At 43.7% G+C, this 14,574-nt stretch overlaps 1 protein-coding gene across 1 annotated transcript in view; it reads left to right on the top strand.

Moving 5' to 3' along the window:
* The first annotated feature begins 353 nt into the window (after positions 1-353).
* LOC141132896 (uncharacterized) overlaps positions 354-14,574 on the top strand; it is a 77,109-nt gene continuing 62,888 nt past the window's right edge. Inside the window, exons 1-4 of the mRNA XM_073621847.1 lie at positions 354-450; positions 3,140-3,246; positions 9,810-9,924; positions 13,409-13,583. Coding sequence (XP_073477948.1) covers positions 3,150-3,246; positions 9,810-9,924; positions 13,409-13,583 — 387 coding nt within the window. The 5' untranslated portion in view covers positions 354-450; positions 3,140-3,149. The remainder of the gene's footprint in view (positions 451-3,139; positions 3,247-9,809; positions 9,925-13,408; positions 13,584-14,574) is intronic.

The following is a 14,574-nucleotide window of genomic DNA, read 5'->3' as shown; positions in this document are numbered from 1 at the left end:
CTGACAACCAAGCATTGAAAGACATTTTTTCTACATAAAAATCCACCTTCCTCTGCTCCTTATGGCCTGAGAGTGAGACAGTCCACTACACTGTGTCCAATCATTTAGTAGCTGAATGAGAAAAAAAAATAAAGAATCAGTTAAAACCTGGCCAGCATCTCAGTCATAAAGGCGTAAAGTACCCCCTGGTCATAACGGGGTTAAGTTGAGGGATACATGTTGGTTATGGTCCATGCAGGTCGCAGAGCTGCTTCTCCCCTCCCCCCTGTGTCCTTGTTAGGGAAGGATGGTTCCCCAGGACAACCCCCCCCCTCTCCAGCTGGTCTTGTGGTTAATGATAACCTAAAGAATGCAGCACAGTGTGTCTGGAACTCCCACCCCTTCCATGTGCCTTCCCCCCACCATACTAAATTAGTAAGGAGTAAAAACCTTGTGTGACTCCATTCAGAGGTAAGACTGACACCAATATGGCACATGTTTGTAAGCCCTCCATTTCATTTATATTACACTTACAAGCAACTTTTTTTTAACCGCCATCTGCGGACAGATAAAAAAAAAAAAAACTTAGCTTAGTAAAATTTGCTGCATGTTCCAAGGTCATTTTTTTTTTCTTCACCTTTTGTTACGATGATAAACTAGGTCCCCCTTCACGCTGGCAATAATATGCATGCATCTATAGGACATTTATAAACGTACAGAAATGCATCCAAAATGCAATGGTTTTCAATGATATAATTTGCTCTGTGCATTTATCAGAATTTAGGTGCATTCAGTTTAGCTGCATTTAGAGAAAATAGAAATCCATGTGCCCAGGGGCAGATAAGATATTATGAGCACTTCTAAACACCTGTAAACTCAGGTACATTAAAACGCTTTCAGACTTTGAATGACAATTGCGCGGTCATGCAACACTGTACCCAAACTAAATTTTTGTCATTTTCTTCCCACAAATAGAGCTTTCTTTTGGTGTTATTTGATCACCTTTGCGGTTTTTAATGTTTGCGCTATAAACGAAAAAAGACCGACAATTAAAAAAAAAACTGATGGGCACTGATAGGCGGCACTCATAGGTGGCACTGATGAGGAGCTACTGACAGGCATTACTGAGTGGCACTGATTGGCACTTCGATGGGGTACTGACAGGCATTACTGATGGGCCACTGATTGGCACTTTTTTGGGCACTGATCAGCACTGTTGTGGGCACTGATCAGCCCTGTTATGGGCACTGACAGGGCACTGACAGGTGTTTATTATGGAGGCAGGCTGGCAGGTGTTGGGCACTGATTGGCAGGTGATGGCCGCCTTTTGATGGGGGCTGTGCTGATAATCAATGTGCTGATTATCAGCACAGACCCCCCCCCCCCCCCCCGACAGGGAAAGCCGCTGATTACCGGCACTTCCTGGTTCACGCGATGATCAGCTGTGATTGGTCACAGCTGACCACGTGGTAAGAAGCCTCTGTCAGAGGCTTCATACCACGATCGGAGTTGCGGTGTGTCAGACTGACACACCGCACCTCCAAACCCCTGCGGGCGCGCGTGGCTGTGTTATCCTGGGCACATCATATGACATCCGGTCAGAATATCACAACCTTTTGCCGCCCTCATTCTGCTATATGGCGGGCGGCAAGTGGTTAATATGGGAATCATAAAGTTTGTTTACTTATCAAATAATTTCTTCTGCTTTAAATAAACCAAACATGGGAGGATAGTGTGAATGTAGCCATTATTATTATTATACAGGATTTATATAGCACCAACAGTTTGCGCAGCGCTTTACAACATGAGGGCAGACAGTACAGTTACAATACAATGCAATACAGAAGGAATCAGAGGGCCCTGCTCGTTAGAGCTTACAATCTAGAAGTCAGTATGACATGTATCCAAAATATGACAAAAAAGGAATATATAGATTTCCCATAAAAGGTGCTTGCACCAGAATACTTGGGCTCATTCACACGGGTGTCAAAAATTCAGCATACAGATGCATACAGTGTATTATTATTTTTTATTATTATTATTATACAGGATTTATATAGCGCCAACAGTTTACGCAGCGTTTTACAACATTAGGGCAGACAGTACAATTACAATACAATTCAATACAGGAGGAATCAGAGAGCCCTGCTCGTTAGAGCTTACAACCTAGGAGTATAGTTTTGTATGCAGCTGTAAAGAAGTCAATAGGTCAATCAAGCAGCTGCGTCTGGCTGAGGCTGTAATTTCTGCCATATTTTACGCTGTACGCATGTAAACATTTCTGCTACTATTTACATGCATACAGCTTCCAGCTATTAGACACCGCCGCAGCTCAGGGCCCGCAAGGAAATATCATCAATGTGTAGTTAGTAGGGGGACACTGCTGCTTACACACTAACAGCTGCTAGCGATAATCACAAGAGAATGCGGCAGGCTGGTTGCATCCAAGTTGATCGATCAATCAACTTGGTACATTTAGCTTGCCCATTAACGGTTTGAATCTCGGCTGGTTCAGCAGAACGAACCGTGTATGGCTGGCCTTAGGCTGCTTTCACCCTGAGGCACTTTACAGGCACTATATCACTAAAAATAGCGCCTGTAAAGGGCCTCTCCTCTCACTCCAGTGTGAAAGCCTGAGTGCTTTCACACTGGAGCAGCGCGCTTGCAGGACAGTAAAAAAAGTCCTGCAAGCAGCATCTTTGCAGCGCTGTAGGAGCTGGGTACACACCGCTCCTAAAGCGCTCCTGCCCATTGAAATCAATGGGCAGCGCCGCCTTGCGGGCGGTTTTAACCCTTTTTTGGCCGTTAGTGGGGGGTTAAAAGCACCCTACTAGCGGGCGAATAGCACCACTAAAACAACAGTAAAGCGCCGCTAGAAATAGCGGCTCTTTACCACAAACGCCCCAGTGTGAAAGTAGCCTTAGTGAGCAGCATTGTAAAAACATGATAAAAAATCATGACATCTGATCATCTACCAGCTCCCCTTCAGAACCTATGCAACATTCTCTGTACATCAAGCTTAGTACAGAGGTTGGGGGTACAGGGGGTGTGTTGTGCTTTTTACATTTTGTACATGTAAATAGATTACTCGTTAATGCTGATGGTGTGTTGGAATTCCATTTAGCTGCTGTTTAACTGTCCTTGTGCTTTATACTGTCAGGTGACAGGCAATGTTGGTATCTGCCCTAAGAAGATGTTCTGCAGGAGTGTCCGGTGCGGTGGTCCGGGCAGGGGTCCCCGTGACTCCTAGACAGGTGCATCGTCATAGTAAGAAAATCCACTCAAGTTACCTTAGAAGAATTAGTCATGATTGGCTTAGGAGTTTGAGTGTTCAGTCTTAAAGAATATGTAGACCCAACATTTCATATTCCTGATATGTGTCTGCTGTACCATGTACTTGTATGAAAAAGTATCCTGTTCTCTTTGTATTGCTTCCTTTGTGTGAAAACCCTGGTGATCCTGCCAGTCCCTCCTGTTTTCAATTTTTTAAAACTGAGAAAATTAAACATGAGAGCACAGCGTGGACAGTTCTCTAGCTATGCTGGGAACTCAGTCTGCTCTCCTCCAATGATCAGACGACCACCCTTGCACAGCCTTTTACTGGGAAGATTAGTGTGCTGTTGTGTCTACTCCCCCAGCTCTTATGCAGCTGAGAACAGAGATATGTGATCACATAAAAAAAGGTGTTAATTTTTTTTATATATTTTTTATCTATGCACAAATGTTTTGCCTTTCATTTTTATTTTAAACTGAATGGTTTGTTTTACAAGGTGAGGGTTTACAATCACTTTAAAGTTGAATGCCCAGTTCATAATGATAGCTCTGACTTTGGGAGCTCACGTTGCATGACGTGTATAAATCAATGATTCCCTATGAGAGCCATCCTAACTGGTCCGACAGAAGTCGGTCTGATTTTGAAAAAGGTTCCTGCGCTACTTTGGTCTGACTTGGGCACGATTTCAGCCCATTGATTTGAATGCAAGTCACATCCAAGTCGGATCATCGTCTCAACTGACCCGACTTGTGGCATGCGACTTGCATTTCAAAATTTGAAAGAAAAACGGCGTGGGGTTCCCCCCCAAGATCATACCAGACCCTTCGACTGGAGAGGGATTATCCCTATTTTTATTTATTTAATTATTTATTTCTTCAATTATTATTATTTCTTTTACCACGATGGCTTCTATGTATGCCTAGTATTTTGCAATTACTAATTATTAGACATTGTTCCTCCAGTCGCTGTACGATGCTACATGTATCTATCTCTTTCAGCATGATCCTTATTTTTAGTGCAATTTTAATTGGGTTGGTTTTTTATATTTATTTCCCATATTTGTTGACCTGTGGTCGGGTCATGGCATGCTAGCTTGTGGGCGCACATGTGAGTGCAGAGATGCAGGTGTGGTGTGTACCTCATGCGTCTATGCTGGCGGTCAGGTGATAGTTATTACATCGTTATCACTTTATTTATTCATTATTATTATTATCATCATTATTATTATTATTTATTTATTATTATTTTTATATTTCTTTATTTTCATTAATAATACAATAATTTAATAATCTAATATGTACCCATTATTTTCTCAACCATTAATTTTATTCATTATTCTTTTTTAATGGTATTTATATTATTACTATTATTTATATAACTTGTCTCATGTATTATTTTTTAGGGGCCATTCTGGTCTCCTTTTAGGGGTTCCCCTAGTCTGTATGAGCCGCTGCCTGTAAGGCAGCTGTAAATTTAGACTGACGTCAGGGTAGCTCTAATGAGCAGCCGGCCTCTGACGTTTTAATCCTGCCCCCAGCTATGCCACCAGGTTGTCCCTCGCCGCACACGTCATCAACGGGCTACGTAGGATGCGGAGGAAGTGATGTGGACTCCGCCCCCTTCCTCCTGCTTGGAACGCAAACACATCGGCGTGCGTTCCACAACGAGACTGCCAGGCTGAAACTATTGGCCCATTGTATACTTGATGAGGAGGCGCTTCACATGCACGGACCTCCTGAGACGATATTGTAGGTACATATATATATATATATATATATATATATATATATATATATATATATATATAAATATACATAGTTACATAGTTACATAGTAGGTGAGGTTGAAAAAAGACACAAGTCCATCAAGTCCAACCTATGTGTGTGATTATGTGTCAGTATTACATTGTATATCCCTGTATATTGTGGTCATTCAGGTGATTATCTAATAGTTTCTTGAAGCTATCAATGCTCCCCGCTGAGACCACCGCCTGTGGAAGGGAATTCCACATCCTTGCCGCTCTTACAGTAAAGAACCCTCTACGTAGTTTAAGGTTAAACCTCTTTTCTTCTAATTGTAATGAGTGGCCACAAGTCTTATTAAACTCTCTTCTGCGAAAAAGTTTTATCCCTATTGTGGGGTCACCAGTACAGTATTTGTAAATTGAAATCATATCCCCTCTCAAGCGTCTCTTCTCCAGAGAGAATAAGTTCATAGCTCGCAACCTTTCCTCATAACTAAGATCCTCCAGACCCTTTATTAGCTTTGTTGCCCTTCTTTGTACTCGCTCCATTTCCAGTACGTCCCTCCTGAGGACTGGTGCCCAGAACTGGACAGTTTTTTTTTTTTTTTTTTCTTTTGATACGATCGTTAGCATTTGAAATGGGGGGGTTTCCCTACCTATTATGTCCATTACAGCTCATACCTATTATGCTTAATATTCTTATGCTAATGCCATCTCTGCGCTCCATGTGCGCAGCATGCCATGACCCAATACCAATGGTTTACTCTGCCTCCACTATATTCATATATATATTTTTGTTGCACTTATGACCGAAGGGCACAAGAGGGAGGGGCGCTCTGAGGGGGAGGAGCCCCATATGCCATCCTTGATTTACTGACATTCAGGGACATATAAATAGGGACTGCTGAAGGAGAGTCCACTGCTAAGCTCTGATGAAGAAGGGATGTCCTCTTCGAAACGCGTCAGTTGGTAGTGATGTTTGTGTGTTCCTCCACGATTCTTGGAAGGTATCGCTCATCCTAGGTTGCTTGCTGTCAGTCAGTGCACTTTCACGTTGTGCCTTCCTCTTGTTTCTTTTTTACTTTTTTATTTAATAAATATTTTAAAAGATAAAGCACAAGGCTGTTGCGCACCTTTTTCTCTTTTCTCTCCCACCCTTCGATCTTTGTTTCTACATAAAAATCCACCTTCCTCTGTTTCTTATGGCCAGAGAGTGAGACAGTCCGCTACAATGTGTCCAATCACTTAGTTTCACCTTTCGGTCTGGTATGGATTTAAGGGGAACCCCCATGCCAAAATAAAAAAAAAACGGCATGGGGTCCCCCCAAAATCCATTACAGACCCTTATCCGAGCATGCAGTCCAGCAGGTCAGGAAAAGGGGAGATGAGCGGAGCGGGCGCCCCCCCCCGGACCCCCCCCCCCTCCCTGGACCATACCAGGCCACATGCCCTCAACATGGCACCTTGTCCCTATGTTGATGGGGACAAGGGCCTCTTCCCCACAACCCTGGCCGGTGGTTGTGGGGGTCTGCAGGTGGGGGGCTTATCAGAATCTGGAAGCCCCCTTTAGCAAGGGGGGCGCAGATCCTGGCCTCCCCTGTGTGAATGAGTATGGGGTACATTGTACCACTACTTATTCACCCAAAAATGCGTCAAAAATAAAAACAGTACACAAGTTTTTGATAAAGTCCTTTATTAAAAAGGTCCCCCATCGTAGCTCCAATGTGTCTTCTCTCTCTGGTTCTTCTCCCTCCGGTGATGTCATCTTCCTCCGATTCTTCTCGCTGCGCTGATGTCTTCTTCCTCTGGTTCTTCCTCCGGTCCTTCTCCCGATGCTGGCTCCAGCTGTTGTGTCGGCTCCCGCTGTTTGCCATTTCTTTTATAGGTATTGGGCGTTGCCATCCGTTGATGCCATCCACAGACCACGCGCTTGGGATGTCACCGCCTGGGGCCTGACAATGTAGTCTGTCAGGGTCATCTGGATTAGAAATCTGGCTAAACAGAATGCATTTTTTTAGACTGTAAGACAGTTTAAATATATTTATGCATTCCAACTGTGTGGGTTTACCTGCAATTCAGATTTAGGTTCACATCCAACCCTGTTAGGCAGAGACAGATTAAGGCAGAATGGTGCCCTAGATAAAGTAATTTTAGTCCCCCCATTACTCTGAGTTTGACTGATAATGAGGCACGCAGAAGCTGCTCATTTACATTGCCTGTACTGGCATGACCCTATCAGTTAACAACCACCTACAAGGCCATCCTCCCTATTGAAGTGACAGGCAGGTACTATATCCCTGGTTTTCTGCAGGAGTAGTTGAGCCCCCTACACATATATGGTCCCTAGGATTTCTACTGGGATGACTTGATGATGTATACACTGTATGTTGTATCTTTTGACGGATTGTGTAATGTTACTGTACTACTCTATATTCCATTTTTCTTTATGAATGCTGGATACCTCAAAGTGTTACTAAACCCAGGACCCTGCATTCACGATATCTGGTCTCGCCCAGTACACAGAACATGGAAATGCAATTATGTTTGTAAATATAAACTGCTAAATACCTTTTCTCATCAGCAGTATATAGCAGTCTTGTGACTTGTATCAGTGTCAGGTTAAAGCTTGTAGGAGTTTTCATTCTCCTCTCACTGCCCTATGAGGTATTAGGACCCCTGACCCTCTCTCTGGACAGTGCTGATTGGCCCTGTGCCGATCACATGCACCCTCCCAAGAAAAAAAACCTCTCCAGCAATACACACCAAACTGAGCATGTGCAGAGTGACTCCAAAGGCTCTGTCTAATCAGGAGATGGATTGGGGACAATTAGGATCAATTAGCCTTTTTACACAATGCAGAGTATAAACCTCCACAGAAACTCTGCCCTCATAAATGTATTATCCTCTTGGTAAGGACATTGATGAACACTGACAGTGGCGGCCTATCCATTAGAGGCGCCACCCCTCTCTCCTCTCCACCCCCTATATGCAGCGGATAAATTCATGCATGAATCTATCCACGACTGCCCCCTATTCATGTGTCCGGCCCCTTTCGGGTCATCGGGCATATGAATTATAGCGGCCAGGTTTTTTTTTTTTAAGCACCTGTTTAGAGCAATAGGCTCTAATAGGCTTTAAAATAGCGTGGGCTCGGGTCGCAGAGCATGCGTCCTGAGCCCACCCAGGTGCGTTGCAACAGCAAATTAATATTCGCTGTTGCAACACTGATCCTCCTCCCAGCCAATCGGGAAGCGGGTTTGGTACCCGTCACCCGATTGGCTGACAGTACAGGCGATCCTATTAGACGCCTTGCAAGGAGGAGAGAAGCAAGGCAGGGCGTCGCTATGAGAGGAAACAGAGCCGCTCCCAGGACACACCTTGCTGCCATTCACCCGTTGCCTGACCCGGCACTAAGATGGGGTAAGTGCCGGGCAGACAGCGGGTGGGGGTGCTGGATGAGAGGGGGGGGTTGTTGTGGCTGTGTGCGGCCGCGCCGCTGGCCGCACGCTGGGGGGTTGGGGGGGGGTGTCGCTGGAAGAGTTCGCTGCGGGGGGGGGGGGGGGTGGTTGGTTGATTGAAGCCCCCCCCCCAAAAAAAAAACAAAAAAACATGAGCCTCAATTGACACTGACTACTATATATTGTATTTTGTTAGAGACCTAAAGATGCAGAATCACCAAGATACATTCATGCTGTCTCTAACTGGTGATATTTTATACTGTTCAATTAATGTTCAATTAATGTATCCTGGTCATTCTGCCACTTGAGGTCCTTTAACAAATGCGGTGTTTAATCCTTAATGAAGGAGGATTGTTTTGAGGCCTCAAAGTGCGTTCTCTGTTTTATGTGATTTTTTTTTTTTGATGGATCATTAAAGCTACTTGGACTCTTTCACCATTTGGTCTGGTGCTCCTGTTATGTCTTTAGGTTTGTATTGCCACTGTGGTTGTCATCAGAACATTAATAGAGGGAAAGTCTTCCATTTTTTCCACCTGTTCTGGTGACAACCGTCTAATGCCGCGTACACACGATCGGACATTCCGACAACAAAACCCATGTTTTTTTTCCGACGGATGTTGGCTCAAACTTGTCTTGCATACACACGGTCACACAAATCTTGTCGGAAATTCCGATCGCCAAGAACGCGGTGACATACAACACGTATGACGAGCCGAGAAAAAATGAGCTTCTGCTTGATTCCGAGCATGCGTGGAACTTTGTGCGTCAAATTGTGTACACGCGATCGGAATTTCCGACAACGGATTTTGATGTCTGAAAATTTGAGATCCAGATCTCAAATTTTGTTTGTCGGAAATTCCGACGGAAAATGTCTGATGGAACCTACACACGGTCGGAATTTCCACCAACAAGCTCCCATCGAACATTTCCCGTCCGAAAATCCGACCGTGTATACGCGGCATAAGGGTGGAGACTGCCTTACTTCTCGTAGAACTTCCCTTTCATTTGTTACTGCATCTCTGGGACAGGAAGTGAATGTAAATTAAATGTTTTCAAAGAGACACAGACAACAACAACAAAAAAAGAATTTTAAACCTTCCCCGCTTTATCAAAAAATGTTGTTTAGCTATACATATACTTTGAACAAATCAAAGAAAGATTTATGCAAATATGACAGCAATCAAGGCAATCCATTTTTTGTTTTTGTTTTTATTCATCTTTGTGTCTGATGAGTTTTTCTTTCTATTTTAAACCTTCCGCATACAGTACATACTGCAAAGCTTTAGGTCAGTTAATTTTTTTCCAAACAGAATAAATAGCATTTATTAATAGTAATTCTATGATGAACATGCAGGTTCTACATTCAGAATACACCCCAATGTGGAAGAAGCACTGGCAGAGGAGAGGCCTGTTGTGGCACTGGAGAGCACCATTATTACTCATGGAATGCCCTATCCCCAAAATATCAGGTAATTCTTTTGAATCTTTGAATTGTATTGAGCAAGACTTCCAACAGAGTCAGGGAAAAACTGCACTATTAGCCCCCATGGGATGTTGTGAATGACGTGACCAATGCAACTGAGAACATGATGGCATGTGCCAGGCACGTTATGATAAAATGTAACCAAATACAGTAAAACCTTGGATTGTGAGCATAATTTTTTCCAGAAACATGCTTGTAATCCAAAGCACTTGTATATCAAAGCGAATTTCCCCATAAGAAATAATGGAAACTCAAATGATTTGTTTCACAACCATTTATTCATAAGTCCTTCAGTTTAAAGTCCTTATAAAAAGATTAGAGCAATCTTGTAACCATAAAATGTCCATCCACAAATGGTAGCCTCCACAAGGGGATTAGAAGCAAAATCCAGCAGGAGCTACAGATTATAAAAGAGAAGAGAGGCACCTCTAATGCCGCGTATACATGAGTGGACTTTCCGGCATACTTGGTCCGACGTTCTTCCCGGCAGATTAACGCCGGACTTTTTGAACGGACGTACTTGCCTACACACGACCGGACTTTCCGGCAGGCTAGGTCCGCCCGTCTTTCCGACGGACTTTCGCCGGAGTTATGGCGGACTTTCAGAATGAACGGACTTGCCCACACAGGTACAAGTCCGTTCAGTTTGAACGTGACTCGGGTACGACGGGACTAGAAAAGGAAGTCAAAATCGGCGTGGGCCCCCCCCCCAAAATCCATACTAGACCCCGATCTGAGCACGCAGCCCGGCCGGTCAGGAAAGGGGGTGGGGACGAGTGAGCGCCCACGCCCCTCCTGAACCGTACCAGGCCGCATGCCCTCAACATGGGGGGGTGGGTGCTTTGGGCGCCCTGCGGGGCCCCACCACCCCAAAGCACCTTGTCCCCATGTTGATGAGGACAAGGGCCTCTTCCCGACAGCCCTGGCCGTTGGTTGTCGGGGTCTGCGGGCGGGGGGCTTATCGGAATCCGCTCTTTTGCCAGCAGGGGTCCGGACTTCTGGCTTCTGGGCTTCCCTTCCCATGTTGACACAACGCTCTCTCAGGCTGGAATGGTCTCTGAGTGCTCCGATGTGACTTATATAGGCGGAGACCCCGCCCCCTTATGCCGTCACAGTCCCTGGGAATGCTGGGACTGTGACGGCATAAGGGGGCGTGGTCAACATCACCCGCTATCTAATAAATTACTTCAAAAACCTGTGTAGTGTGTTTTATTATTGACACTTTTTCCCTAGATAAATGGGTAGGTGTACCATGTACCCCATACTCATTCACATAGGGTGGGGGGCCAGGATCTGGGGGCCCTCCTATTATAGGGGGCTCCCAGATTCCGATAAGCCCCCTGCCCGCAGACCCCGACAACCAACGGCCAGGGTTGTCGGGAAGAGGCTCTTGTCCTCATCAACATGGGGACAAGGTGCTTTGGGGTGGTGGGGCCCCCGCAGGGCGTTTTTATTTTATGTTCCTTCTCTACCTATTCCCACCAATCACACAAATGGACTACTTTCATTGGTTCAGAAGTGGCCTCAAATTCTGATTGGCTGCACCTGAAGCCCCTTTGTCTACCATGCTCAAGAATCAGAATTTCCGGTGCCCCTCTGTCTACCATGTTTAAGGTTGTTAGGTAAGCAACCCTCTTTGATCCTAGCATAACCAGTTCCGAAATATGTCAAAGACCCATGACCAGCTGGGGCACAACATCTGATATGGCTCTCTACAAAGAAAAGGGTAACTTAGTTATCACCTGACTATTAAAGACATCAATCAGCTTTTAAAAAACAGGAAAAAGCAAGTCTTGCAAGCCAGGCCCATATCTTATTGTGATATCACAATGTATATTATGTGCATCATCCTCCTGTAAAAACATATATGTATATATATATATATATATATATATATATATATATATATATATACATACATACACACACACACACACACACACACACACACACACACACACACACACGCGCACACACGCACACATATATATATATATATATATATATATACATACATACCGTATTTATCGGCACTTTTTTCCCCTTAAAATCAGGGGGAAATCGTGTGTGCGTTTTATACGCCGATTCCCGCCGATTGTGAGCCTTTTGGTGGCTCTCGGCGGCTTTTGCCCATTCTCGGCGGCTCTCGGCCGATCTCGGCGGCTTCCGGCCATTCTCGGCAGCTTTCAGCCTTTCTCGGTGGCTCTCACAGTCCCGCGTGAGCTGCCGAAAGCCGAGTGCGTCCGAAAGCCGCTGAGCGCGGCTGGGAGCCGCCGAGAACGGTGGCGTCATTTTCAAACGACAGATTTCTGCAAACGAAGGTCAAGGCTACTGATGGACACTGACAAGGCTGCAATAGGGGACAAGATTACAGATGGACACTGACAAGGCTGCAATAGGGGGCAAGATTACAGATGGACACTGACAAGGCTGCAATGGGGGACAAGGCTGCAGTGGGGGACAAGGCTGCAGTGGGGGACAAGGCTGCAATGGGGGACAAGGCTGCAATGGGGGACAAGGCTGCAATAAGGGACAAGGCTACAGATGGACACTGACAAGGCTGCAGATGACTGACAAGGCTGCAGATGGACACTGATGAGGCTGCATTGATGGGCATTTAAATGTAAGTTTTTTTCCTTAAACTTCCCTCCTATAAGGTTTTTTCCTTAAAATTCCCTCCTAAACTTGGGGTGCGTGTTATACGCCGGCGCGTGTTATACGCCGATAAATACGAAATATAGTGTATATATATATATATATATACACATCTGATGGGGCATGGTGATTTAATTAGAAAGTCCTCACAATGGTTCCCTTGAAACCCCTTGATATAAATATGAAGCTCAATATTCCATATCAAATGTGATCACTTATAAAAAAGGGAAAAAGGATATTTACTGTATAATGTTTTTTTTATATTTATACAAAAATGTTTTGCCTTCCATTTCTATTTTAAACGAAATAGGTTGTTTTACAAGGTGATCGTTTACAATCACTTTAAGCTGAGGAATTTGTGTAAATGAAGCAAAATAGAGCATTCTTAGACAATTTTTTCTTGATTCAATGTTCTTAGAATATGTTGCATCCAGTACTGCTTCTATTCAATGGTAAAATCTATACAATAGAATTGTGTATAATAATTAACACAATTCAAACTACATTCTATTTAATAACAATGAATCAAAAAGTATTCACCACATAAATCTCCCCCCTCCCCTGCAAAAGACAACTTAAATATAATGTCGCACAAAAAAAAAAATTGCAAGCCTCAAGGGTATTATCTGTGACTTTTCCACAAATGCCGATATATATTTGTCCGGCAAATTTTTACAAATAGATCTTAATTGTTTAATATTGCTGGATGCAAATTCATAGAACAAAACATGGTTGTAAAAAATCAAAGATTACTTTTAAACTCACTATTCAGAATGCCTAGTTTCATGCACCCTCTCCTGCCATGCAACTTACAGAATGGCAAATGAAGTGGAAGAAATTGTTCGGTCAAATGGATCAGTTCCAGCAACGGTGGGTATCATAGACGGTAAAGTTCATATTGGGCTCCATGAAGAAGAATTGAAGTTCCTGGCGACCACCAAAGGCTGCAGGAAAGTGTCAAGGAGAGACCTGCCATTTGTCCTCAGCCAGGTAATCCAGCTGCAAAGTCACACATGAAATCATATGTATAGGAAGCTTAACAAATTCTGCTTTTTTGTTTTGGGATTGTACAGTTTGTTCATTTTTTTTTTTTTTGTTTTATACTGTATATAAGACAGATGAACTTTATCAATGTGTGTTAATCTGTAAAAAAAATTGTATTTATATTTATACATACTCACCCATTTTGTCCACTGCTGACAAAGCAATGGTCTGCCGAAATACGTGTGGATTCTTTAGCTTCACCACTCCTACCACATTGATATACCAATAAGGCACCACCTAATTTTTTATATGGGGTATTTGTGATAACAGAAGAATGTTATTGATACCTTTATTAGCAACTTATTATTGTGTCTGTACTGCTTTTGGATGATCCTTAGGTATTTGTTATGTAGCATTACCCCCCATAGGAGCCACTGGATAGGTTGGGTGCTCTGTTCTTTGCCTCAAATTTCCTAAGAACAGCAGCCCCTCTAACACACCAGATTGAGTGTGCAAGCATACAATATCACAGGAAAACACTGAAAGTAATACTCAGTACCCAATAGCAGTGCAATATCAAAGTAAACAGGCACCAAACCAGGTAGTATAGGCAAACTTAATATATTGTCACCCAATTTGGTTGGTAACTAGGCAAGCATAAAATGGATTACCAATGGTAATAAAACAATTTAGCATACAAAGTGATTAACAGTAAGGACTAGTCATAAGATGACATTTGGCGCCCAGATCAGTATAAACAATAGCAAGGCCACCTAAAGAGCAGCAATGAGCAGTAGTAAAGTTTGCAAGAGCACATTTATGTCGGCGATGCTAGTCCTAGACTGACTGGATATGCACTGTCCAAAAGAAAAGGAGGATAATAGCGAAGGGGGCTTGCAGAGTAATTATTATGGGAAGGGCAGTTTTTTAAAATGTTTTTCTGCTGGCTAATGTTGGGGCTCTTTAAAGTGGTAGTAAAGTCATTTTGTTAAGTTGT

Source organism: Aquarana catesbeiana, linkage group LG03 (genome assembly GCF_042186555.1).
Source record: "Aquarana catesbeiana isolate 2022-GZ linkage group LG03, ASM4218655v1, whole genome shotgun sequence".
Taxonomy (NCBI): domain Eukaryota; kingdom Metazoa; phylum Chordata; class Amphibia; order Anura; family Ranidae; genus Aquarana; species Aquarana catesbeiana.
The sequence above is the reverse complement of the archived record's forward strand: the minus strand, read 5'-3'. Positions and strand labels throughout refer to the sequence as shown.